The following is a 25,639-nucleotide window of genomic DNA, read 5'->3' as shown; positions in this document are numbered from 1 at the left end:
TTCTAAAAGGTAACTGTGCTTTAGTTTTATATAGGAAACAGTCATATGAATGGCATGTCCCAAAATAATGTTGCAGGATCCAATCTGGGTCAATCACCGGGACCACAGGTTTTGTCTTCTGAGCTTTCGTACTTGTACTGGAGTCCATCTTCAGGAAACTTAACATTCTCCTTTCCCATGACTTACTAAAGAGAAAGCTCAAGAATGCACAGAAGCACTTTGAAATAACTAACTCAAAATAATTGTCCATAATAATTAAAACTGTTTCATGAGAAAACAGATATTCAAATAATGATTATCAGAGAACTGCATAGATATGCTTATATATTCTTTATTTGCTTGAAGCCTTTCAGATGTGTGTGAGATCACAGGTGCCAGGATTTTTAGCCAGCAATCTGGATAAGGATACCAAGAATTATAGTTCGAATAACAACTTGAAGAGTTTCAGAAAAAATAATTATTGCCTGGTTCAACATCATGTAAGATCAGGACATTGCCATGGCCATATTTTTTTAAAATTCCACAACAGAAAAACAAGAGTTAATGGGTAGAATATTGAAGAAGCTGAAAGGCGAAATGAATGAATTAACTTCTAGAAGGTTAGAACATATCTCTCTCTCTCTCTCTCTCTCTCTCTCTCTCTCTCTCTCACACACACACACACACACACACACACACACACACACACACACACGTTACTCATGTACATGCACTGACACAGACAGAGCATGGGTACTTTGAGAATCATAGATAGTTCTAGGAAGGTGCATGATTTATAGAATAAGCTAGAAATGACTGGAGTCACATATCATTCCAACCTCAGACCAAACAAACCACTTTGTTGCCTTAGTGCAATATGTGAATTTAATCATTATCTTTCCTAGCTTTCTGAGGATTTGGGGAGATAGAGCTATAAGGGCCTTCTGGGACAGAGAGTTCTCAAACCTAGAAGCTTTTCTGAAAGGTGATATTTGCATGGTGTGATACATGGTTGACATGCAGGACATCCCAAACTGGGAACTCCAGGCTTTTAGAAAGAATCACAACCTTTCAAATTACTTAAAAATTAGTAAGTTTGAATTTACTTTTTCTGATATATCCAAAGAATTTTGAATGTTTCCTAGCATCATTGTTTTATATATAATGTTGATATACTTCAGGATTATGAAAAAATCAATGTGACTTAGATGCATTCATGCTGGTAATTTATCATTAAGAAGAGTTATCATTAGAAGAACCAGTTCTCTGAAGAAAAGGAGGCGCTATCCTCAGAAAAGCTGATGTTGAAATAACAGCATGTGTTTTGTTTGCAATTACCGTGTCCTTTTTTTAGTGATTGACATGGACCTGACATGTTTTGATATTGAGTCTGAATTGGAAGCAACAAAGCTCACTATTTGATTAGTTTTCTAAAATGTAGCTCAATAAACCTGATGATTCTAATGTCTGAGAGCCCTCTACTGGAATAAGGATTTAACACAACAGGTTTGTTCCTAAAAAGAATGGGGCCTCGACCTGGGTTAATTCTTAAACAGTGAATACTTCTTGAAATAAAAGGGGAGGGTGCTGAAAAAATATAATCACCAGTGAGCTTTAATCAAAACTTTTCATCCTCACAAAAATGATAGGAAAAGCACATACTAAATACTACAGAAAGATATAGTTCACCTTGCTGGTGGTTTAACGTCAACTATTGTAGGGTGGTTTTTTTTTAAAATTTGATGTTATTATTATTGTTGTTGTTTTGTTGGAGGAAGAGCCCCAAAACCCCTCCTCCAAAAGCTATTTATCTCAGATTTTCAGATTTGAAGAAGTGGTTTTACAGTCGAAAGGCCAAGCGGTTGTGACGGATTCCTGAGAGAACCACCTGCACATACAGACTGTGAGCTCTTGAAATAGCATTTCACTCAAGCAAAGAAGTCTTGCACCAACAGCTGCAATGAGAGGGCAACACTTAAGTATCTCAGTCAGCAAAAGTCAGCTGCAGATGCTTGGTAAGCGTACTCACTGACATCTGCGTTCATGGCTCTTCTTGCCTTACTGATCCCAATTTTCCTCCTTCTCTTTCTATAGATTTGTCCTACACCTTTTTCTCTATTTAGTCTCTCCCTCTCTGATTTTTTTTCTTGCCTCATTTCTCTTTATTTCTATTTGATTTTGCCCTATGCATCATTGGTTTTGGTGTTCTTTTTGTGCCCTTTTCTGTTTCTCTTTCCTAAAAAGACAGGCTGCTTGTATGAAGCTTCAGAAATGTCGGAAGGATGGGTAACAATTGTTGATGGACTTAAAATAAGCAAGGAGAAAGGATTTTTTAGATCAATTTTTTCCTGATCTGAGAGATTTGAAATCTACTAGAAAGCACAGAGATCCAAATGTAAATGAAATCTTTTCTTAGAATAAATGTGAGTACTTGTTTGTCAAGGACACAATTAATATATTTTGATGATGGATGAGTATGGATCTTTATTAGAAGGATGATTATTGTATTGGTGGATAGATATGTTGCTTAGCTACAACTAAAACTTTGGCTATCAGTTCACTGCATAGGTTATATGATGGGATTGTATTCATAAAACTGTGAAACCATATTTTTAGTGCTTTTTTATCTTGCCTTTTTATACAATTGTACAAAGCACAAAGTTTCTGTGCATCTTGCGTAATATGTTTAATATTATTCATATCCATACTTACTGGAAAACCATAGATCCTGAATGAAAGTCCAGTAAGCTGTAAATGAACCCACAGCATAATTAAGCTCTTTTTTATCTTTCTTACAAGGAACAATTTTGGTAATATTAGAAACTTAACTTTGCTTGTTTATATCCTTTAGCAAGAAAGTAGTAAAATTATGTTTTTCAAGTTTAGGTGAATATATTTGCCTCTAGGGCTGAAATAGTATTCTTGGTAACAATGATAGGATAAGTGTGATGATTTATAAGAGCTTAGACTTAATATATTCTCTTTTATGCCATTATTTGCTGATCCACATTATTAGTCTTTGGGGCTATCTTTGGTTCTTAATTTGCATGGTTCAGCCATTCTACAATAATACAGCAGCATATTCCCAAAACTCTTTAAGTGCTGAATTCTAAAATTGTCAAGGTTTGATTTATGATTTCTCATCCAACACAGCCCTGAGTACATCTATTCCATGGAATTCAATGTGATACTTCACCAGCAAGCATGCTTAGGATCCTCACTGATCTTTGATCTGTCTAGTCTGAAATATATCTTATTGAAACAAAATTTTTCTGTTTGAAAACCCAAGGTCCAATTAAAATGTTAGGGAAAACTGGAGCAGGAGCAACATTTCCTACTACAATACATTGTAAAATAAAATGCAGGTCTTTTTGTAGTTGCTCTTTTTTATATGCATTATACATTCAAACATTCAAGCTCACCATTTTATTTATTTGTCCTGTAATTTAAATATTTTTTCTCCCCATGTTGATTTCAGCAACTTATTTTAAATTAAATGTCAAATATGTTAGAGACTTAAAATCCTATAAATCATGCAATTTCCTTTGATTCTTAGTTGTGTTTATACAGTTTATATCTAGATCTTCAGCTTCACAAGTATTTATTGTGCTTTAAAGTTTGTTCTGTTCTCACTAAAAGTTGGATTCATCCATTATGAAAAGCCAAGGTACTTATATGGGGCTTAGTGTAATGTATAAAGAGACTTAATGAACAGCCATTTTGAATCTATGGTTTATCACTGGCTTACCATTTACATTCCAGCCTGCATATTATATAAAGCATTAAATACACTGACAAACCTATCAGAGTACACTTGCTAGAAGAGCACATAATTAATGAGTTGTGTGTGTGTCTTGATAGCCAGTCTTAGCACTATATGCAGATGTAAGATCCTAGATTCATTCATTAGGAAAAAGTCAGAATGAAGAGGTCAAGCTCTGCGTTTGTCTTCTGATTTCTTTCGGGTCGATAAAGTCAGAGCCTTTGGTTTAAATATCATGTTAAGTTTGTCTACGTAACTCTTGTTAGCTGCACTTACGGGTGGAGGCTTCAATTAGAAACAATTGAATTTACTGCTAAGCCAATCTTACATTTCAGGGTGATATGCAAATTCAGTCTACATCTGTAAATTAATGTCATGTGCAAGCAGAACTGCTTGGTTTCTTTATGATTTCCTGGGTTATTTTTTGCTTCTTTTATGTCTTGGATCTCAAATAGGTCTACATAAGGACCAATCAAGAGATGCTAAAACAAAGAAAACAGACTGCATTTATACAAACATGGCATACTGTAACTTTGCTTTCATCTATAAGATTTATTAGTTTCTCTAAATTTGAACAGGCCATAACTAAAGCAAAGAATAACATTAATGCAAAAATTGAGAAGCTAAGACAGAATTCTTCTCCTTAGAATGAAAGATGGCAGGGTTCAGTTGTGAGTGCATAATGCATTGGGATTTTCTGTTTGTGTGAATTATGCCACTATCCTTTGTAAATCACGTTTTTTTTATTTAGCATATTGTATGAATTATTCAATAAATCATATTATTAAAACTATGTCTTAATATAATGTATGTCTCATTCTAAGACTGGTTCTGCATCAATTTACCTTGGAGAAATATTTTGCTCAATGAAATCCATAAAATATGGCTGAGGATGGATAATGGTTATTCTTTGCCAAAATCGACTCCATATAGCCCCATAATCATTGGCTGGATATACATACATACATACATACATACATACATACATACATCATTCTAAGATAAGATTTTGCTGTAACCATGGTTTATGAAATAAGCTAGGTTATACATCATAACAAGGTACAGTTAATGGTTTACAAACCACAATGGCTGAGTGTGCAAAGATGAAACAAATTAGTGCAATGTTGATCTCGGCCATAATACTATGATTGTTCATGGTTAAAGCTTATTGTGAGTCTTACCATCATACAGTTGGAAGGTCTTTTTTCACAGTCCTTTGCCTAACTGATAAAGGGAAAGACTCCTTCAGGTTTAACTGGACTCCTGATAACTACTGTATATGAATATATCCAGAAATGGGGGGGGGTATTTGTCAATAGTATAAAAGTGCTAGGAATAGAAGCATGAAGTATCATATAGAAGCAGTTATTCGTTGCTTTCTTCCAGAATTTTTTCCCCTTCCTTCTTCTTCTTTTATGTTTTTTACTTCCCAGTTTAGTTTACAATCTGGAATTTCAGGGTGATGTCTTGTCTCACTCAAATATTAACTGAGTCAAGTACTGCTTAGCTTTTTTGAGATAAACCAATATTCACTGGATGCCAACAGACTTTGCTTAGTGTAATAATAACTTTTTAGCTTCTCTTTGAATCTACAAAGAGATTCAAATCCCATCACTTCCCAATACTGGTATGTATAGAAATATATAAACAGAAGGAAAATAAAAAAAGAGGGAAGGAATAAAGTTAGACACATAAACAAGGGATTTACAGATGTGTTTTTTGTAATTTTCTAATATTCCAATAAATGATTAGGGCTAACTGAATATATTCTATCTATTTTGTATATTTTTGTATATTGTATATTTTTAATATACAAAAAAGAAAAGGAGAAAAAAATCATAAAAACATTATTAAGAATCCACTTGCTTGTGAATTATATCCTTTCTTCTCATTGTACCTCAAAATGTAAATTACAATCAATATGTTTGCAAGCATTTCTAATTTGTCTGGTTTTTTATCTATTTTTTTCCTTAGAACTTGTATTTAATTGCCTTAAGTTTGTGTTGCTCTGTTTTATATATATATAATAATATATATAATAGCTATTTTTAGTTGAATTTGTTCATCTTCTGTGGTGAATATATACTGCTAGTTTTTTGCTGTTGCTGTGTATTCTCAAGTTTAGTCATTGATTCAGTTATTGAGCTACTCTGAGCATTGTTTTTCTCAATAAGTTTTTCCTAACATGAACTTGAGCTTTGAACTCTTGACAGTTAATATGAGAAAAGAAGTGCTATTTCTCAATTGTTTATCTGTATGAAGTCTACCTATCTTAAGCCCCTACTGTACAAAAGGTATTATCTTTTAAGTCAACCTCTATATACTATATTAGTGGCCAGAATTACATTGTTCCTAGTGATAAAATTGTAGCTTTGTTAAGTCCATCAAAAAAGACCCCCAAATCTAAAATTGAATAAAATCATTATTAAGACCCAATGAAAATGTCACAAATTGATGTGTAAACTTTCAGGTTCCCCAAGTCTCCAATGCAAAACTTAACCCAGATTCTTCAGCCATAATTTTGTAATTCAGAATCAACCTCAATTATTAGAATTAATACATTATTCAGTGGTGGATATTGTTGGTGAAATCTCATCTAACATTCTATAATAATAACACACACAAAAAAGAGCTGACAGCCGCATCTCTGAAAACATAAACACTATTAATCCCAACTTTGAACTAAATGTTTATTCAGCATCAGAAGTCAAATAAATTCAGGCACATTTGGATTCCTGTCTTCTCAGGCCAGGTGGAGGTTGAGTTAGATCAGGGGTGTCAAACTCGCAATGTCACGTGATGTGTCACGATGTATTGTGACTTTTTTGCCATTGCCAGCAATGGGGTGGGCACGGTTTCACTATGATGCATCCGGCCCGCAGACCAGCCCTGAGTTAGATAGAAGTACATGTACTAAATCTTCTGGGATTCATAGCTAGCAATTCATAGTTAATCTGAAACTCTCTGAGATTCATTTCATTGTGGAATTAGAAAAGTTAAAAGGAGAATAAAGATGCCCATGTCAGTTAAGTAAATGAAAAAGCACCTTTAGACACTTTTATCTGTTTTTACTGTACAACAATCCTTTTTGTTGTTTTTTAGCTTTCATTTTTTTACAATTATCAGCCTCTCTTTTATCCCATACAACGTCTGGTTTAAAGACTGTTCTATGCCATGTTAAACAAATGCATTCCCTATTTTTTAAAGTGTTGTCTAGTTTCAGTCCTATACTAGATAATCCTTTGGGGACTATTTTTATTTATATCTGTTCTCAAGATGGTCTAATATTGGCAACCACACCTGCAGTCTTGCATACTGGAAAGAAATATTAGTTCAGGAATATACCATCATTTTGTGCTTGTTTTTTGACAACATTAGCCATTTTCCATTCTTATTTGTCATTCAACTTTAATTCCATTTGTGAGACAAAAACAGAATAACAGAATGACAGAGTTGGAAGGGACCTTGGAGATCTTCTAGTCCACCCCCTGCTCTAGCAGCAAACCTTGTACCACTTCAGACAAATGGTTAACCAATCTCTTCTTTAAAAACCTGCTGTGTTGTAACACCCACAAACTTCTGGAGGCAAGTTGTTCCACTGATTAATTGTTCTAATTGTCAGGAAATTTCTCCTTAGTTCTAGGTTGGTTCTCTCCTTGATAAGTTTCCATCCATAATTGCTTCTTGTCCTGCCTTCAGGTGCTTTGGAAAATAAGTTGACCCCCTCTTCTTTGTAACAGCCCCTCAAATATTGGAACACTTTTCTACTTAATCCTATTCTTATTTTCTTTGATTTCAGTGTTTTTTTTATTCATTCCTAACAGTCTGAGTGTTCCCTGTCCTTATCTACTACTGGTATATTATTCTTAATTTCATTTTTCTTCTATATCTTTCTTCAGTTCATAAATTCTCTTAGCCTTCTCCAAAGTGATAGCCTCCAAATTTTTCACAGTACAATTCCTATCTATTTAGCAGTACTATTAATGATCAAGGATGGTAGAATTTGTAATCTAAAGTTTCTTAGTAGGCTAGGCTACTCTTAATTCTATTTTCTGTTTCTCCAATTTTAATTTTCACTTATGTGAATATAATATCCAATTTTATTATTCTCCTTGTTATTTACCTTCCTCTTCTGTTGCTAAAATTTGGCTTCTAGCTTTGCTGCTATATTTCATTAAGAATCTTTGCAATTACCTTCAGCTAAAAAACTAACTTCCCAATATTTTTATATTCCTCTGCATCTCATTTTAATTTTGACTATAAAGATTAACAAAATACTGCCTGGAAAAGAGACTTGAATGTTTAAAACTGAATTGTTCCTCTATTCATTGTGCTTTGTGTTTGTAGTGCCTTTCTTTACTCTTAGCTTAATTTCTGTGTTTTATATTCACAGTGAAGGCTGGCTTATCTTTTATTGCATCTACTGCTTCAACACTGATCCTTCTATTTCATTCATCCAGGCTGAAACACCATATTATATATATATTCTATCTTAAGAAATGGACAAGTTTTCCATTGATTCTGGCTTTGATCCTTGCCAACCAAGGAGACATTTCCAAAATGCTAAATTCCACTTCACCCAGTGGCCAATATACAAAATAGGATGAGAGTGAAGGTTCATTATCAGAGCTTGTGGATTGGTTTCTGAATGTTTTGTTACCAGGCTAGGCAACATCTTCAGCTGAGTTTAGGGGATGTCAGTATCAGTGTGATTGACACTGTCACTGACTCTGACATCCCCTAAACTCAGCTGAAGATGTCACCTAGCCTGGTAACAAAACGTTCAGAAACCAACCCACAGGCTCAGAGAACGAACCTTCACCCTCATCCTATAATCGAGCTAAAGATATTCGCCACTATTGAAAACAAAATAGAATTGACATTTGGGGCATCTATATTTAAGTGAGTAACATTAGAGAGATGATAGCGATAGAGATATATAGATGGCCCAGTAATCTTCAGCATCTTCCTAAATAATCTAGATGAGGGCATAGAAGGGGAATTCATCAGATTTGCAGATGACACTAAACTGGGGGGAATAGCTAACATTTAGAAATAGACTCAAGATTCAGAAGCATCTTGACAGACTTGAACACTGTTCTGGTCATCACAATACAGAAAAGATATTGAGACTCTAGAAAGAGGGCAGAGAATAACAAAAAGATAAGGGGTCTGGAAGCTAAACCATATGATGAATAATTGAGGGAATTAGGTATGCCTAATTTAACAGAAAGAAGGAATAGGGGAGATATGAAAGCAGTCTTCTAGTACTTGATGGATTGTCACAGAGAACAGGGAGTTGACCTATTCTCCAAAGTACCTGAGGGTAAGACAAGAAGTAGTGGATAGAAATTCATTAAAGACAGATCCAACCTGGAACTAAGGAAAAATGTCCTGACATTGAGAACAATTAATCAGTGAAATGTCTTACCTCCTTACATCACTGGAGATTTTCAAGAAGAGACTGGACAGCCATTTGTCCAGAATGGTATAGGGTCTCCTTCTTGAGCAAGGGGGTTAACTAGAACAGTGGTTCTTAACCTGGAAGATATCGCTCCCCAGGGGGCGATTTTGTTTTTCAGTGGGGCGAAGGAACGAAAAGAGGGTGATATGGGGGCAATGGAGCGAGAAGTTTTGGGGACACTTTCGAGACTTTTTCGTACAGTGAATCACAGTATATCTGTCGTACAAAAACATCAGATCGCTCGCTATTAGTGGATAAAGTGATGGGTGGCACCAAAATTTTTCACACAGTTGAGATTTGGGAAAAAGACTGGAAATAAATTGTTTGCATCAATATGTCCAGATGACAATTTTAAAGAAAAGAAAAAAAGTGTTTGCATAAATTGAAGAATTATTTCCTATGTTGTGATTGAGAGGTTATGTTGGGGGAGGGGGGCGATGACAACTTCCTCATTGGCTCAAGGGGGCGATTCGTTCAAAGAGGTTAAGAACCACTGAACTAGAAGACCTCCAAGATCCCTTCCATCCCTATTATTCATGTTTTATGTTCTATTTTACTTAGCGAGGAACTTACTAGTTGAGAGGTACAATTGAATGGAAAAAAAAGACAGTGGGATGAAAAAGAAATATTCAGCACATTTACTTTTTGATTTCACTCAACATTTTTTGTTTTCCTTTTTGGCAGCTCTGATTCTTACAGTGGCATCCACTGGTGTGATAAGCCAAACTACATTTGAGATAACTTGCTTTTTAATCAAGCAACACAACAATGCTTCAAGAAATTGGGAGTTTTCACCTTCTCTCAAGGTAAAGGAAAACAAGAGTATAAAAATACTCAATTGGACTATAATTCTGTGCCACAGGATGAGCTCAGTAGCATTTTCCTGTTTGAGTTCTTCATTATCTGATACTGAAAACAGTGTGTCTCTGTTATGGAATATAATATAACATTCTCAACCAAAGTTGCTAGCCACTTAAAGAACTACTGTATTATACAGTGTGAAACAAGTTTAAGCCACCTTAAAGCTATCTATTGGGCATTGTAAGGAATGTCTGTAATTAATGAATGGAAATCTTACATGATTTCCATTCATTAATTACAGACATTCCTTCCTGCTTTCATGTGTGTCGGACATGTGTTTCATTGATCCTGGTTTCTAGCATTATGAGCAAAGTGTATGTCTTCTTCCTCTCTACTTTCTCCATAGAATACATATCTTCCTCAACCACTCAGCCAATTGTTCAGTAAGCTAACCATCAATTTTTATTCATTGTGAGGATTATCCAGTCCTTCGATATTTTCATTGCCTGTTCCTGCACCTTTCCCAGATGAAATACTATCCTCAATTTACAACCACAATTGAGCCCAACATTTCCATTGCTAAGTGAGGCAGTCGTTACGTTTTGTCCTATTTTACAATCTTTTTGCCACAGTTGCTAAGCGAATCACTGCAGTTGTTAAGTGATTAAGTTGAATCATGTTGTTAAGCGAATCTGGCCTCTCTCATTGACTTTGCTTGTTGGAAGCCTGCTGGGAAGATTACAAATGGTGATCACATGACCCAAAAACAATGCAACAGGGTCATGTTAGAACAGTGTCATAAATACATACCAGTTGCCAAGCACCTGAGTTTTGATCATGTGACCATGAAACTGCTATAATGGTCGTAAGTAGGCAAACTGGTCATAAGTCAGTTTTTTAATGCCATTGTAACTTCAAACAGTCACTAAATTAATAGTTGTAAGTCAAGGAGTACCCTGTAATCAGAATTCTTTGCATTACTACATTGGATGTAGACTCTACCTTCTTGAGGCTTAGGTAGAGAAATGCTGTTTTAAAATGTTTTGGATGATATCTTCTTCTGCCACCAGCGTTTCTCTCTGTGTCTTCTGGCTTCCAAACCCACCAAAGCAATTTCAATTTCAATTTCACAAATACCAGCTCCATACAATTTTTCGCTGTATATACCAGAACCATTTGCCACCAGGAGATTCTGTCCCTTTGGCTGGCCTTTCTGGCTTGCCCATGGCTCTAACACAGAAGATGTTGAGACCAATGATTAATGGGTTGCCAGAGAGATAATTTCTACTGTGCTAACTCTTGATTCTTAAGCATTGGTGTAATGAACAAATACTCAAATTGTCTGGCTTCACAACCTGGATTTAGAGTAAATTCCAGGCTTCCTTTCACGACTTATTTTTTACTCTGCAATTAGATTTGGTTGAAAACTTTCAGACAGGGCCCAGTTAGATTTGAATCTTTACTACAGACAAGAATGAAGTCATACACAATAGTTGATTGCCCATTGCTAATGTAAACATTTCAGAAACATTGAAGAATTTAACATGAGGCTTCATCTTCCCTTCCAAGTGAATTGATACTTGGTGGGATGCTTGTTGGCTTTGAAGCCATTTACATAATTTACATTTACATAATGACCGTCTATGGAACTGAGATCTGCTAGTCCCCACCTCATCCCTTTCAAAATACTTATTTCTTTGCTAACTTATAAACATGGTTTTGCATTTTCCCTTTTCACTACTCTTTTTCTGTGAATGAAGCTCAAACAATGATGGCTGTTGCTACTACCTGTCAAAGTATTATAAAACTGGATGTCAGGGTTTTATTTTATCTTTATAATATGGAATTTCATTTTTGTCCAGATCTTTAATTCTATGAGCCTGAACTGGTTTTATAATCAGGCAGCTGTCTGGAGTGCTGACCTTTGAAGTATAATCATAGTTTATGAAGTCCTATAGTAAACTATGCATTCAATTATCTTTTCAGCCATTGAAGCAAGTTACAAAAATAGTTCATCTTAACTGTAAGGCTGATATTCTTTCATCTTTTCCCCATTGATACCTGTTCTGTTTCCACTCTTGTCTTGTGGTCTTTCTTCTGAGCAATCTTCATCTTCCCTTTTTCAAACATATGATATTCCACTATTAATACTTATTGCCCCCTTTTGCTTCCTGACTTCCTTGCCTGTGGTTAAAATTTCTATGCATATGTGTCTCTTCAAGTCACTGTTGACTCCTAATGACTGCTAAACAACTTAAACAATGCAGTTTCCTTGACAAAGTTTTGAAAGTGGTTTCTAAAGGTCCCCAGGTCCCCAACCTGGCTTCAGGACTAAAATTCACCATCTCCAGGTTTCTAATAAGGTGCCTTAACCGCTTCACCAAACTGTCTCTCTATTGTCTAGACTCTAAACCATTTTCCATTTGTGATATTATCCCCTCTTAACATATTTTTAATAATATTTTATTAGTTTTCTAATTTTACATTTAGGTATTTGAAAAGCAACATGGTGGCTGGGTTAATCAATAATTCAATAACGTACAAAAATCTTTAGTGCAAATCTCAAGTAACAACATCAAATATTTCCTCTCTTTTTTCCTTAATATCTACTATCTCGTATTTAAATTAATACAGTTCTTATTATACCAACTAAGTAAAAACATCCTTATTACATGTATCAATAAATTTTTAGTTTATATATATTTTAATTACTTTTACATTCAATCTTTATAGACAATCAATGTCCTTTTATTGGTTTTTTCCCAATTTTTAGTTTTTCATCAATATTGAAATTTAACATTTGATATTTATAATTTCCAGGCTTTAGGTAACAAAACTTTCCCTTATCTCAATTAATAACAAAATCTAATATTCGAAATACACATCTTATCTATTTGAGTATAGTCTTGTTGTTCTATTTCTAAAAGTTTCCCACCATATTAAATCTTCTAATTAATAATACAGTATCCCCTTCAATAAATCATACATATTGTCTGAGTTAATCAATAAATCAAACATATTCATAATTTTTCCTTTGGGTTTAATTTTTAAATATTAAACAAATAGAATCCTTATTTTCAACTGATTTCCAAATATTTTAAATTAAATGAGCAAAATTGCCCTTATCTCAACTTCTCCTTTTAACCTTCTAATTAGTAATATGAAATCTCCTCTAATAAATCAAAGCCCCAATTTTCTTTAGCTTTATTCTGGCTTTCTTCCTTTGCCAACTAGCTTTCCATGTCAGTGCTTTTAAATCATGAAATAGATCTCCTTCTATTATTGTATATATTATTTGAAATAAGAGAGACCATTTAGTTGCCATTTTTTTGGAAGGGCTAGTTCATTTGTGTTCATTAGATCGTCTCCCTACTTTTTCAATTTCCTATGATTGTCCTGATATATTTATTTCCATTCAATCTGTTGTTCTTTCTCCTCAAATTTCTTCTGATTTATATAGAAAGTCTTTTCCATTTTCAGTATTGTCACTCCCTTTTCTGGATTTTCCATTAACTGTATTTGTTGGTCAATTGAGTCCTCTGTCTTAGTATTTGATTGTTCCACTTCTTCTGTTATCTTCTGTATTGTTAGTTCTTTGGTTGTAGTCAAAATTTGGGCTTGTATATCAAAGCTGGCATCTTGTTTTTTTATGTTGTATCTTATTTTGTCACAAGCTGAAAGAATGGTTTCATGTATTGCTTTCAACATGGAAAGGATCTTTTCCTGGTCTTCATCCATATTCTCTTAATAGTGTTTAGGTTGAAGACTTTAAAATCAGACGTTAAAACTGATTTTATAACTAGGTACGGGACCTTTATTTCATGTATTATAGGTAGTCTTTATAGTAGAAATCATTGGTCAAGTAAGATTTTATAGTCCAAGGTATTTCATCATCTCATGTAATAACAAATGTTTCTCATATAAAGAAATAGGAAATCAGTTCCCCACATATAGTTCTGAAAGTCAGTAAAGGTTTACATTCATAGTTCAAACAAGCCAATTATGCCACTCAGAAATTCTCTTTACAGCTGAATTTCTCACAGGTGGTATCTATCAAGGTCGAAAGCGTTTTATCTGAAGTCTGGGCTTCAAGCCAAGTCTCTTTTAGGCAATAACAAGTTGTAATACCATACTTCACCACAAGATGTCACCGATGCCATTTAAGGTTTTTTAAGTCCAAAGTTTTTATAATCCTTTTTCCAGTTTTATTTCTTCTTTGTAGATAAAAACAAAAGTCTCCAGTAAAAATAAGAAAACATTTGGTCCCCAAATTTCATAAACATATAAATCCTATTAGATTGAAATTGTTCTTATAGTGCTTTAACTCCCCTGGGTAGTCAGTCGCCACTGTTCTTAGAGTGTGGGGCAGAAATGCCCTTCCCTCTCTCCTCACAGGGGGAAAAAATACTTTGGGCAGCTTTTACAGGAAAAGAAAAATACTTAAAATCTTAAAGAGAAGATCAGATCTCACCCAATTTCATCTACATTGCTTTAGAAGTGCTTAATGGTAAGTTTGACTTTGGCTGTCAGCAGCTTAGTGACAAGCCATATTGCTATGGCCAGTCTTTCCTCCGCCAGTTTGGAGGGCTGCCCTGGATTAAGCGGAAGGGCTGCTGCCCTCCCACAATCAAGCGGGGGTCCCCTCCTTGCTCATTGCCCCTACAGGGAGACTTTTGACCCTTTCCAGGGTCCCCCAGTGGAACGAAATCGAACACAGAAGACGGAGGTTGCCTTCCAGCGGCTGCAGTGGCCTCAATGGCAAACCGGAAGTCTTAACATATTTTTTTCATGTCTCCCAGGAATATCTCCAACTTATACTCTCCAAGCACCCCAAAGATGCTTTATTCCTAAAGGCAACTCAACTTTTATCTTTTTTCTTTTTTTTTTTTAAAAAATGTTTAGCTTTTTGGATGAGAAGCAAACATTTTCTAAGAAAAAAAAACACAAGAAAGTCCAGTTGCCTTTTAGAAAAAACACCTTTGGGAATCTCTCCATTCAGCATCTTAGCTATGGTCTAATATGGCTAAATACATGTGGAAGAGAACAGAAGTGTTGTTTGACTTCATCCTCCATAAATTTATGTTCTTTTCCTCTTGTTTGCTGAAAATAAAACTGCATGGTCTACTGAGTCACAGTAGTTCAGGAAATCATAAATTTTACATCTTAAAATTTATGCTATATTAAGGTTTGCTCTGCCTCTTCAAACTCTTTAGCTTGTGTGAAATACTTTGCTTGCTTATCCATGCTAAAATAGAAATTACACCTTCCTTTTTCCTTCCACATTTATGTCATGTTTCAGGTGTTCCTCTTCCTAAACTCTTTCAGTCTTTTGTTCTTTCTTTCTGCCATACTTTGCTAACTGTCTATCCTCATGTCCTGACTTGGCTCTTCTGTATAACTCCTTTGTCCTTATTGCCATCTCCTTCATCATAATCCCCCGTGTGTACTGCATAATCAGTATTTTTGGTCACTCTAGACCAGGGGTGTCAAACTGCCAGCCTGTGGGTCAGATGTGTGCTACCGAAACTGAGCCCACCCCAGCTCTGGCAATGGGGAAAAAGTCGCGATACGTCGCGACACATCACATGATGTGGCGAGCTTGACACCCCTGATCTAGACTCGTTGTTCATATTAGTAGTAGGTCTAGTAGTATATTTACATCATGTGGTAGTCAAATATGTAGCATTGCAAGTAACTACTGTATATTAAGACATATCAATGAGGAATTTGATTTAACTTTGGTATGCTCAACCCTTTTCTTAATGAGTATCATACATGGCTTTGAGTGACACTTTGTCAGCTATACTTCCATGATGAATAGAATTCAAGCAAAATAAAAAAATTACTTACTTTAATTAAAATATAAATTAAAATACTTGTATGCATGTAACATGATTACTGTTCCTGGTTTATTTAATAATTTCTTTTTTCTGTCACACTATAAATTACAATTTAGTGACAAATTTTGGTGAAGTTTTGAGAATGATTCCTAGATTTGCAAGGGAGGAGGGGTGTTGAAGTGTTTTTTGGATCCTGGGCTATCTATACTACACCTCTAATTTCAACACTGATTTTGCCTTTTGACTTACTGATTTAAATTGCTTTGATTTACTATCAGTAATGGGCAAAAAGTAGTTTGGATGACTGAATGCAGCTGTTACAAGAAGGTTTTCCTTTCATGCAAAATTAGATTGTTAAATTAATAATAAAAATATGTCAGTATCTGAAGGAAGGTTTTGTGTTTTTAAAGTCAAACCAAGCTAGAAACATTTTCACTCCATAATTTAAATTTGATATCTATCAACCCCATACTGCCCCAAACTGAAAGGAAGTAAAGCTACAGTAGTTTCATAATTCCTATTTCAAAACGTAGTGATATTGTGCTTTACATATTCATTTTCTGTGTTTTTACAAACTATGGCAAACATACGGAAAAAAAATCCTTAGGAAGGCTCAGCTTAACAGGCATAATGTGATAGACAGCATTTTTTCAAACTATGAAGACTAAGATCTGGCTGTTTTCCAGGCTGAGTATCCTGATAACGGCAATGTTGTATTCAAAAGATGCAAGAGGTGCCTTTGATGGAAAACTATATCTAGTTTAGAATTGGAGTAATTTGATTTGTTTGCATATTCCAATAAATTAAGCATGTGAAATTACTTGGTACAAATTCAGATTATTACCCTACTTCAAAATGTCTTCTCCAAGGGTTTTTTTCTCACAGCATTCACCCCAAAAGGTGTCCTCAGCCTTCATTTGCTAATCAAACTGTGTAACCTCTTTATCTCTTTCTGTGAATAAGGAGGGAGGACAAAGAGAGATAGGGAATGGACTCATTTATTTGGGAAAGATAGAAGGGAAATGCTACCTTTATTGGTAGTAGCTTCCCAGATCTTTTATAGAGAACTGTATAGCACAAGCTGCATACAAACTATCTCTCAATGTTGTTTCTCTAAAAGCAAGACAGATGTGCATCACAGTAAACAAATGGTGCAACACAGTAAACATGTATTTTCTATCTTTTACAAAGCAGATGCAAGATAATGTTGAAGACCTCCAGTGTTCCCTGAATACTCAAAACACTGAGAATATCTACAAAACAACAAAAGTGGTAGAAGTTGGTGTGCTTGAAAATGTCAGATTAAAAGCAGTATTAAATATTTCAGAGAACATCGTCTGCCACTGGGTTTTTAAAGAGATCTGGAAAAAATGTAATTCCTCTCTGGATTTGGAGAACCGGTAAGCAAAGAACAAACAAAGCACATTAAAAACAAAAAGAGCAAAAAGTAATATTTGTTCCACTTCACATGAATCTCCAGCAAAAGCTCAAATGAATAATTGCAATTTTTTGTGCACATGAATTTTCTTCTTAGTAATTCGAATTTTTAAAGATGTGAATAGCTGCATGGTTATTTGCCTCTTTTGAAGTAACACTAATCACTGTACTGTAGTCCAAAATTCTCTTGCATCATTCCCTTTCACGTATAGCTTTAATATTCAGCACTTAACAGTCACCCTTCTTAACTTTTCATAATACTCTCTTCCCTATACTTGTCCTAATTCATTCTTACGGAGCAAAATTGAAGACAGAGCACTATGCTTCATCAGGGAGTGAAAAGGAGGGACGTATCCCTAATATCCTACTCAAGCAACTGACTCTCCCTTAATTCCTATTAGATTGGGCAGAAATGAAGAACAGGAAAGCTTTAGATTCTCATGGAGCCAAATCCTCACCTAATCTTTCAATGCAACATTCTAATTCCCAGGTTTCATATGCACCTTTTCTTCTCTGACATCAAAGCTGCATGGCTGGAAGAGGGTTTCAGAAGCTTAATGGAAGAAATTGGAAGTCAAATTTCCTTCTCCAGAATACAATTGGGGAATTCTCACAAAATATTTATACGACTAGATGTTTTCCCAATTTATAAATACAATTTTGATTGGGATTTGTTAGAAGATGGATGCTACATAAATGTTATAAATAAAAAGTAATGCCTTTTAACTCTAAAGTTATGCCATTTAGCCTATTGCTGTATTCCACTGGGAGAGCTTCTCAAAGATCATATCTTAAAAGTGATGCTGCTAGATAGGAAGAGAGAGACTTAGATTTACCTCTCAGTCAGCTACGTTCACTGGTTGAACCTGGGTCAGTTGCTAGATAAAATGGAAAGGAAGGGAGGGGAAGGAGAAGCCCCAACTATATATTAGCTCTACCAATGGACTGCAAATAAAATAAGAAACTTGAAATGAGTTAAGGAATGTGGTGTCTAAACTCTGACAAATCACCTTAAATTATTTGCTAAAATTCACAGAAGTAGGACTCATTAAGTTCTAACCTTCAGTTAGAACTATACTGCTTATGTCAGACTGCCAATCTTTCTGCATGAAGTTGTGTATTAAAGCTAAAAGCAGGAAGCCACTATAGTTTGGAGCTGTAGGAGATTTCAAAAACTTCCAGAGAAGTCTAAGTAGAGAAGAACCGTCATTCTAGCTAACCTAATTCTGTAGGTGATTCATGAAATGGTTTATCTGGTCCATATGCAAGATTTTGTTTCCTTTTTGCTTGTTGTTTTGGCCTACTTCCTCACACTAAAGGTTTTTTTTCATAATTATTTCATAAAGGAAGTCTTGTTTTCTGTCTCAACAGGCATATCATTTCAGTGGAGTTCCCACAAATCAAAGAAACCCAAGGGGGAAATCACACACTATTCATTACAACTGAAACCAACAACTATACTATAGTATTTATGTTAAATATAAGAAGTAAGTACGACACATGGAGGCTGAGTGGTTTCATGTCTCGCTTTACAAGTAGAACATGTCTCCAGTTAATATTTTAAATGCAAACCTTAAAAAATGTATGTAAAGCTATTTATTTAATACTATATATGTTAAATGAAATGTATCTTAATTATCATGTTATTGTTGGAGATTTCATTTAAAGCAGATTTCTTCATACTTTAATCATATATAAACTAATTTATTTTGGAATAATGCCATACAATGATTAACAAAGGACAAGTTGTCAATTGCTGGGGTATTCTAATGTTATTTATAAATACAGAATTTGTAGATTTATAGGGTACTGTATATTAATTGTACTAAGAGTAGCTAAAACATTAATAGCAGAGCAATGGAAAGCAAAAGTCAGAATTAAATTTATAGTTAATATTGGAAAATATGGGAGTTAATATGGCTAGAATTTTTTTTTATTTTTTGAAGCTCAACAAATGGATGATAATTAAGTTTATATAAAAATATTTATCAACTTTTCATTGAAATCTTTCAGAATACATTGCAGCCAATGTATTTTCTTTATAGTTATGAATATCCTTATTTTAGTCTTTGTAATTATTATGCATTTTTCTGTAGGAACTTGTTATATAGTTACAGGTATATTCTTCCTTTAAAAAAATAGAAGCCATACAACCTTCTGAAAGATGTCTGAGAACTGTCTCCCCTTTGAAAAGCTATCCAGTCCAAGGGTCCTACCATGGGTTTTAATAATAATAATAATAATAATAATAATAATAGTAATAAAAAAAGTTAGAAGGAACCTTGGAGGTCATCTAGTCCAAACCCCTGCTCAGGCAGGTAACCCTATACCATTTCAGACAAATGGCTGTCCAGTTTCTTCTTTAAAACTTCCAGTGTTGGAGCATTCACCGCTTCTGGAGGCAGGTTGTTCCACTGGTTAATTGTTCTAACTGTCAGGAAGTTTCTCCTTAGTTCTAGGTTGCTTCTCTCTTTGGTTAGTTTCCATCGTTGCTTCTTGTCCTGCCTTCAGGCGCTTTGGAAAATAGCTTGAGTCCTTCTTTTTTGTGGCAGCCCCTGAGATATTGGAACACTGCTATCATGTCCCCCCTCGTCCTTCTCTTCATTAAACTAGACATACCCAATTCCATCAACCTTTCCTTATATGTTTTAACCTCCAATCCCCTAATCATCTTTGTTGCTCTTCTCTGTACTCTGTACTCTAGAAAGAGTCTCAACATCTTTTTTATATCATGGTGACCAAAATTGGATGCAGTATTCTAAGTGTAGCTTTACCAAGGCATTGTAAAGTGGTATTAATACTTCTCGTGATCTTGATTCTATCCCTCTGTTAATGCAGACTAGCACTGTGTTGGCTTTTTTGGCAGCTGCAGCACACTGCTGGCTCATATTTAAGTGATTGTCCACTAGGACTCCGAGGTCCCTCTCACAGTTACTACTATTGAGCAAGGTACCCCCTATACTATACCTGTACATTTGGTTTTTCTTGCCTAAACCTTACTTTTTTCACCATTGAATTTCATTTTGTTAGATAGCACCCAGTGTTCAAATATAATCATCCTGCATCATTCATGAAATTTACCACTACATTTGCAAGCTTCTTTTTCCACTGTTTGTTCATATTTCCTTTCTTGAGGATAAAGGCTTCAACAGTGTTTTTGGACTTCTAGCATTTAGGTGCTACCAACCTGAAAGGACTCTCAGGTCAAATTTAAAGAAAATAAAAGAGAACAGAAGCTTTGTAGGTCCCCACCATTACAGTTAGCTCCTGGGCAGGAGATTGAATAGGCAGATATACCTGTCATTTGCATATGTGGGGTATGAATATCAATGATTTTTGTAATTGGTGCTGGATTTGTCAATGGATAATAAAAGTCTGCCTAATTTTATAGAGAGTATAGCAACATTTAGTTGTGTTCAAGGAGACTAATCATACTGATCTGACAACAACAACATAAAAAGGAATTTCCAGGGGTTTTTTTACAGATAAGTTATAGGGTAGGTCTTTGAGCCCTTATTTAGGATACAGTATAGCAAGAATTGCTGTTTCAAGTGCCCCTTGGCCACAGAAGCAAAATCTTAGCTGTTAGGGGACTTTTCTATCAACTCTCAAAAGCTGCTGCCTGGAGAGCATTGAAGCGTGCTAAAATAAGTGCTCTTTGGTTTTTAGAAACAGTTAAGTGCTGTATCTCACTGGTTTGTAAAAGGAATATACTGTTCTTCAAATGTTCTTAAAGTAGAGCAGGTTGATCTTGTTGCATTTCCAGGTCTCTGATAGGTTGATTCAATGCACTGAGTACATACTCAGAACCCATGATTAGGAACACCTCTGTGAAAAGCTGAGAGACTGAAGTTTTTATGAGATAGATCTATATACTATATTGATTTGTAATTGTCCTTAAAAAAAAGAATAACTCAAACCTGTGGGAAAAAAGCGTAAGTTCAGATAATATGCTACAATATAGGTTTATGTACGTGTTTCAATTTAAGATGGCCCTGCCTCCCTCCTTAATAGTACATTTAGAACTCAAGGGCATACTGGAATATACTCCTTAGAAATTTAGACTGGACCCTTTCAAGAGGAGTAAAGGAAGTTTAAGGTCCTAGCTAGGCACCAAAAAGTACTTGGACACAAACTGTTTCTGACAGTTAGAACAATTAATCAGTGGAATAACCTGCCTCCAGAAGCTGTGAATGTTCCAACACTGGAAGTTTTTAAGAAGAGACTGGACAGCCATTTGTCTGAAATGGTATAAGATTTCCTGCCTCAGCAGGGGGTTGGACTAGATGATCTCTAAGGTCCCTTCCAACTTTATTATTATTATTAACCGGTCACTTGCTCATAATCTTCTCTATAAAGATGGCATGTATTATATTTCTATTTAATTACAACAATTTCTACATTTTGGTGTCTATAAAGTACATCCCCTTTGGCATGGGGTGTATTAAAGCATGTCCTTTTCTTGATAATATATAAATAGCTTCCAGATAAGGGTTGTTCTGACTAACATTCAAAGGAGAGAGAAATGGGTAGAAATGAGGGACTTTGAAACTTTAAGATGTTTTGGATTCTGTGCTCTTGAATGATTTATCCTTTTTTATTTATAATCCACCTTTCATGTTAGTTCCATTATCGTGGGATATTTTTCCACGCTGCTCACTGCTTGAAAACTAGAGCAGTTTCAGCCTTCTTAAGGAAAAGCTCTGAAATGCTTTGAGTCAATTCATGTTTCCCTAAAGTTTAAAGTATTAAACTGACATGGGAGTGGTTCTGGGATACTTTTAAACTTCCTGAAATAATAGGATTGACTGGTAGTTCTCCGAATGAGTTGTGATCTGTCAACAAGAGCTTCTGATTCCCAATAGTTTGACCACAACAGTGCTGAAAGCTACCATGCCAGTTAAATTAGGTTGATAATATGAAGATAACTGAGAGTGGTGCTGTTGTATGAGTGAACTCTGTACTGAAAACAAAAGAACAACTTCTTGTTCCTTAATTCTAAACATAGGTTTTTCTCTCCCCACCCCTGTTTTGTACTTGACAAATTGGTAACTTGTGTAAAAATAGTAGCTAATGGAACTTCAATGTCTTCAAAACCTTTAAAATGAGGCTATTTAAAAATTATCATTGTTTCCCCATTTAAAAAAATTATAAGAGAGTCAACTACACAAGAAGTTATATTTAAGAATATATTTAAGAAATGCAATGCAGGAGTTCTGTCAAGATGATTTTTCTATTAAAGAAAACAGATTGCACTAGCTGAAAAACTAGCATCAAATAATCATTGTATGATTGAGATAACTGAGATGGGTTTTTGGGGGGTATGCACGGATTCTCTTCCTTTAAGCTCCAACTCCCCAATACTTTCCAAGGCATTATTTTAAACCAAAATGTTAACCTAGATAAAATAAGCATAAAAACTGTACATTTTACTCCCAGTAATCTAATATGTGCTATAAGGCTCTCTCAGATCTGTTGGAACAGCAGCTTCCACAATTCCTGCCCAGCATAGCAGTTGGCCCTCTAATTAACCTGGGAGTGCAGTTTGAGGAAGTCTGCTGAAATAAGAATTAGGATATAGTAACAAACTTACACAGTTCTGTTTTCAATAGAAATAATTGGACTAAGTGTTTAACATCAAAGTTCAATTCCCTCCCCCCCAGACACACACACACACACACACACACACACACACACACACACACACACAGAGTCAAATGTGTGAATGTCCTTTTTTGCAACAAGCCTAGGCATTTTGATTCACCTTTGGACAAGCTGGCAAATAAATGAAGCTATCTGCTAATTACAGTTTTCAATGAATTTCATTTGGAAATCATGGCTTCGAGTTAAGAGTTTGGTCTGGGAAGATAACGTCACTCTCTTAGTATCTTGATTTTTGTTTGAAACAGCTATCTATTGGTTCCTGATTGCAATGTAGCCCTAAAATGTTTATTAAAAAGTTTCCTGGCTTCTTTAGTTACTCAGGAGGTTATTTGATCAAATATTTAATCAAATATAGTTTATACTACAGCTTATATATTTATTCATATTTTATTAAATGTGCACGACTAAACATACAGTAGCCAATTATCTCCATTGAGAAAAAGTATCTGTTTTTCTCCCCCAAGCATGGCCAGCAATTGCACTTTTAGCATTGGCGAGAAGAAATATAATTAATGTTAAATACTAATTTACTTAATGTTGTATATTTTAGCCAATGTACAAGCTGAAGTTTGATTATCATTTGAATTCACAGTTCTTTTAATTTTTTCATAGCAGCTCTCATTTCTTGTTTTTTAAAAAAGTATATTGTACTGGCTTGCATAAAAATAATGCACAAAGTGCATTATCTTAGTGGGAATGGTCAATATAGTTTAGGCAAATTGAACTGTAAGTACACATATCAGAAGACATATCTGTACACCAAAATAGGTACATGCCGTAATGCAATTTCAGGTTTAATAAATGAACTTGACAGTTTTAGAGAAATGACAGGAGAAGCAAAATAAATACACACACACACTTACATACACACACATATACATACATACATTGGGAATAGTAAAATAAGAAAAGGTAGGATCAAGAATTAATAGATGCTGAATGAATATCAATGAAATGGAGGAGCAAGAAGCCAGCATGAAAGAAATATATTGTGGTTTGGTCACAGAGAGAATAAATGAGATTTGTATCACAAAACAAATACACACAAGGGGAAGCCCCAGAAAGTCATGGTTGGGTGGAATTGATGAGATCCACAAAAAGTGAAAGTTGAGAAGTTGAAGTAACAAAAGGCAATTTATGAAGAAGTATATGGGCATGATGGAAACAAAGATAGTACTAGCAATAGCATTTAGACTTAGATTCTTTTAGCCCTAATGAATAGTAAATTATCCACATATCTAATTCTTCAACTTATGATTGTATAGACTACTCTTTTTGTGGGAGAGAAACAGATTAGTAATGTTGGTATGTACGTAGCAGGGACAAAATCTTTGCATATATTTTTTCAATATCAACATAGAAAGATGACTAAAATTCATGTTCAAAATGCATACATACATAAAAATCACTATATGCATTAATTTCAATAGGAAGCCCAGGAAAGCCATATTTTATGAAACACGGTGATGAAGGTGTGAGATGCATATCAGAGGGACATCCTACACCAGTTCTTGAATGGCTCCCTTGCCAGGTTCCTGACGACAAGTAAGTGGCTCCAAACTATTGTTTTTCTTTTATTACTTTTTCTTTTCTTTTCTTTTTTCTTTTCTGGAACTCTCTATTTTTGCATTATATTTGGGCATCTTCCCACTGACAGAAGATGCCAACAGAAGAAAATATTTGTAGCTCAGGGTTGAACTGTGGGGCCCCTGGTGCTCTCTGAGCTTGGTTTTCTTGCAGGTGCTTCATCACCCAACCAGGTTACATCATCAGTACTATAAGGGAGTGGGGTCTGCTTTCTATTTATAGTATACATAAGTGGCTTGTTCTGTTAGTGTTGGTGTGTAGCTGTTCTTGGTGGCTTCTTGATCAGGCTGTTGTTTACTGTTTGTCTGAGTTAGTAGTTCCTTGACTGAGATATTGTTCTAAGAGAAGATGTCATGTAGTAAATTGACAGAATGCTATGGCAAATGTTATGAATTTATTCAGATGGAATTTATTTCTGATAAATTCCATACTTATCCATTCAAATTGCAAAATGATCCTCCTGCCCTAAAATTTCTTGCTAGGTAAAATGACTATAAGATCATGCTTTTAGCAAAAAACCTCATTGTTTCTACACTGTAAGGAAACTAGGAATTAAGTTTCAGGAAATGTTCGACCTAACTTCCCCTTATATGTGGCTATACATTTAAATGCCCAGACAACACCTGCTTAAATTTGTGTAGCTCAGGCTAGGTTACAGGAATTTGTAGATGTTTTCAGCTGCCAATGAGACCTTTTAAACAACTAAAAGTCTTTAGTAGTCAAATGATTGATGTAGTGCAGTGTGCAATGCTGGCTGTGGAATTCTGGGAGATGAAGTCCACATGCCTTAAAATTGTCAAGGTTGAGAAACACTGATGTAGTGGATGGAGATCTTTGGTATATTGATGATGACCATTCAGTTTATATTAAACTTAGTAGTTGACAATAAAAACATATATTTTGCAGTTATCACAACCCCATTTACCTCACTGAACTGTGGGCATTTTGAAACACAACTGCAGCCATTCAGTGATGAAGCATAATTCTATGTCACTAAAGTATTCAGATACAGTTTTTTCCCAATCCTAAAGGGTGATAAATTAATTAATCTGTATTTAGGAAGCAAAATAAAGTTTCTTACCTGTGATAGAATATAATTACTTG

The 25,639-nt window shown here is 34.9% G+C and overlaps 1 protein-coding gene across 5 annotated transcripts in view; it reads left to right on the top strand.

The window, feature by feature from the left end:
* Positions 1 to 25,639, top strand: part of FLT3 (fms related receptor tyrosine kinase 3) — a 60,099-nt gene that overhangs the window by 1,836 nt on the left and 32,624 nt on the right. The window contains exons 2-6 of one of the 5 annotated variants that reach the window (XM_039356836.1): positions 1,796 to 1,994; positions 9,891 to 10,012; positions 17,042 to 17,247; positions 18,656 to 18,771; positions 24,379 to 24,493. In XM_039356836.1, the coding sequence (XP_039212770.1) occupies positions 1,940 to 1,994; positions 9,891 to 10,012; positions 17,042 to 17,247; positions 18,656 to 18,771; positions 24,379 to 24,493 (614 nt within the window). In that variant the 5' untranslated portion in view covers positions 1,796 to 1,939. Of the gene's footprint in view, positions 1 to 1,795; positions 1,995 to 2,029; positions 2,403 to 9,890; positions 10,013 to 17,038; positions 17,248 to 18,655; positions 18,772 to 24,378; positions 24,494 to 25,639 lie in introns of those variants that run through there. The other 4 variants (XM_039356824.1, XM_039356843.1, XM_039356860.1 and 1 more) reach the window with 4 other exon arrangements.

Source organism: Crotalus tigris, unplaced genomic scaffold (genome assembly GCF_016545835.1).
Source record: "Crotalus tigris isolate CLP2741 ecotype Arizona unplaced genomic scaffold, ASM1654583v1 scf7180000017573.2180621, whole genome shotgun sequence".
Taxonomy (NCBI): domain Eukaryota; kingdom Metazoa; phylum Chordata; class Lepidosauria; order Squamata; family Viperidae; genus Crotalus; species Crotalus tigris.
Note: the sequence above shows the minus strand (reverse complement) of the source record. Positions and strands in the feature narration are given on the sequence as shown.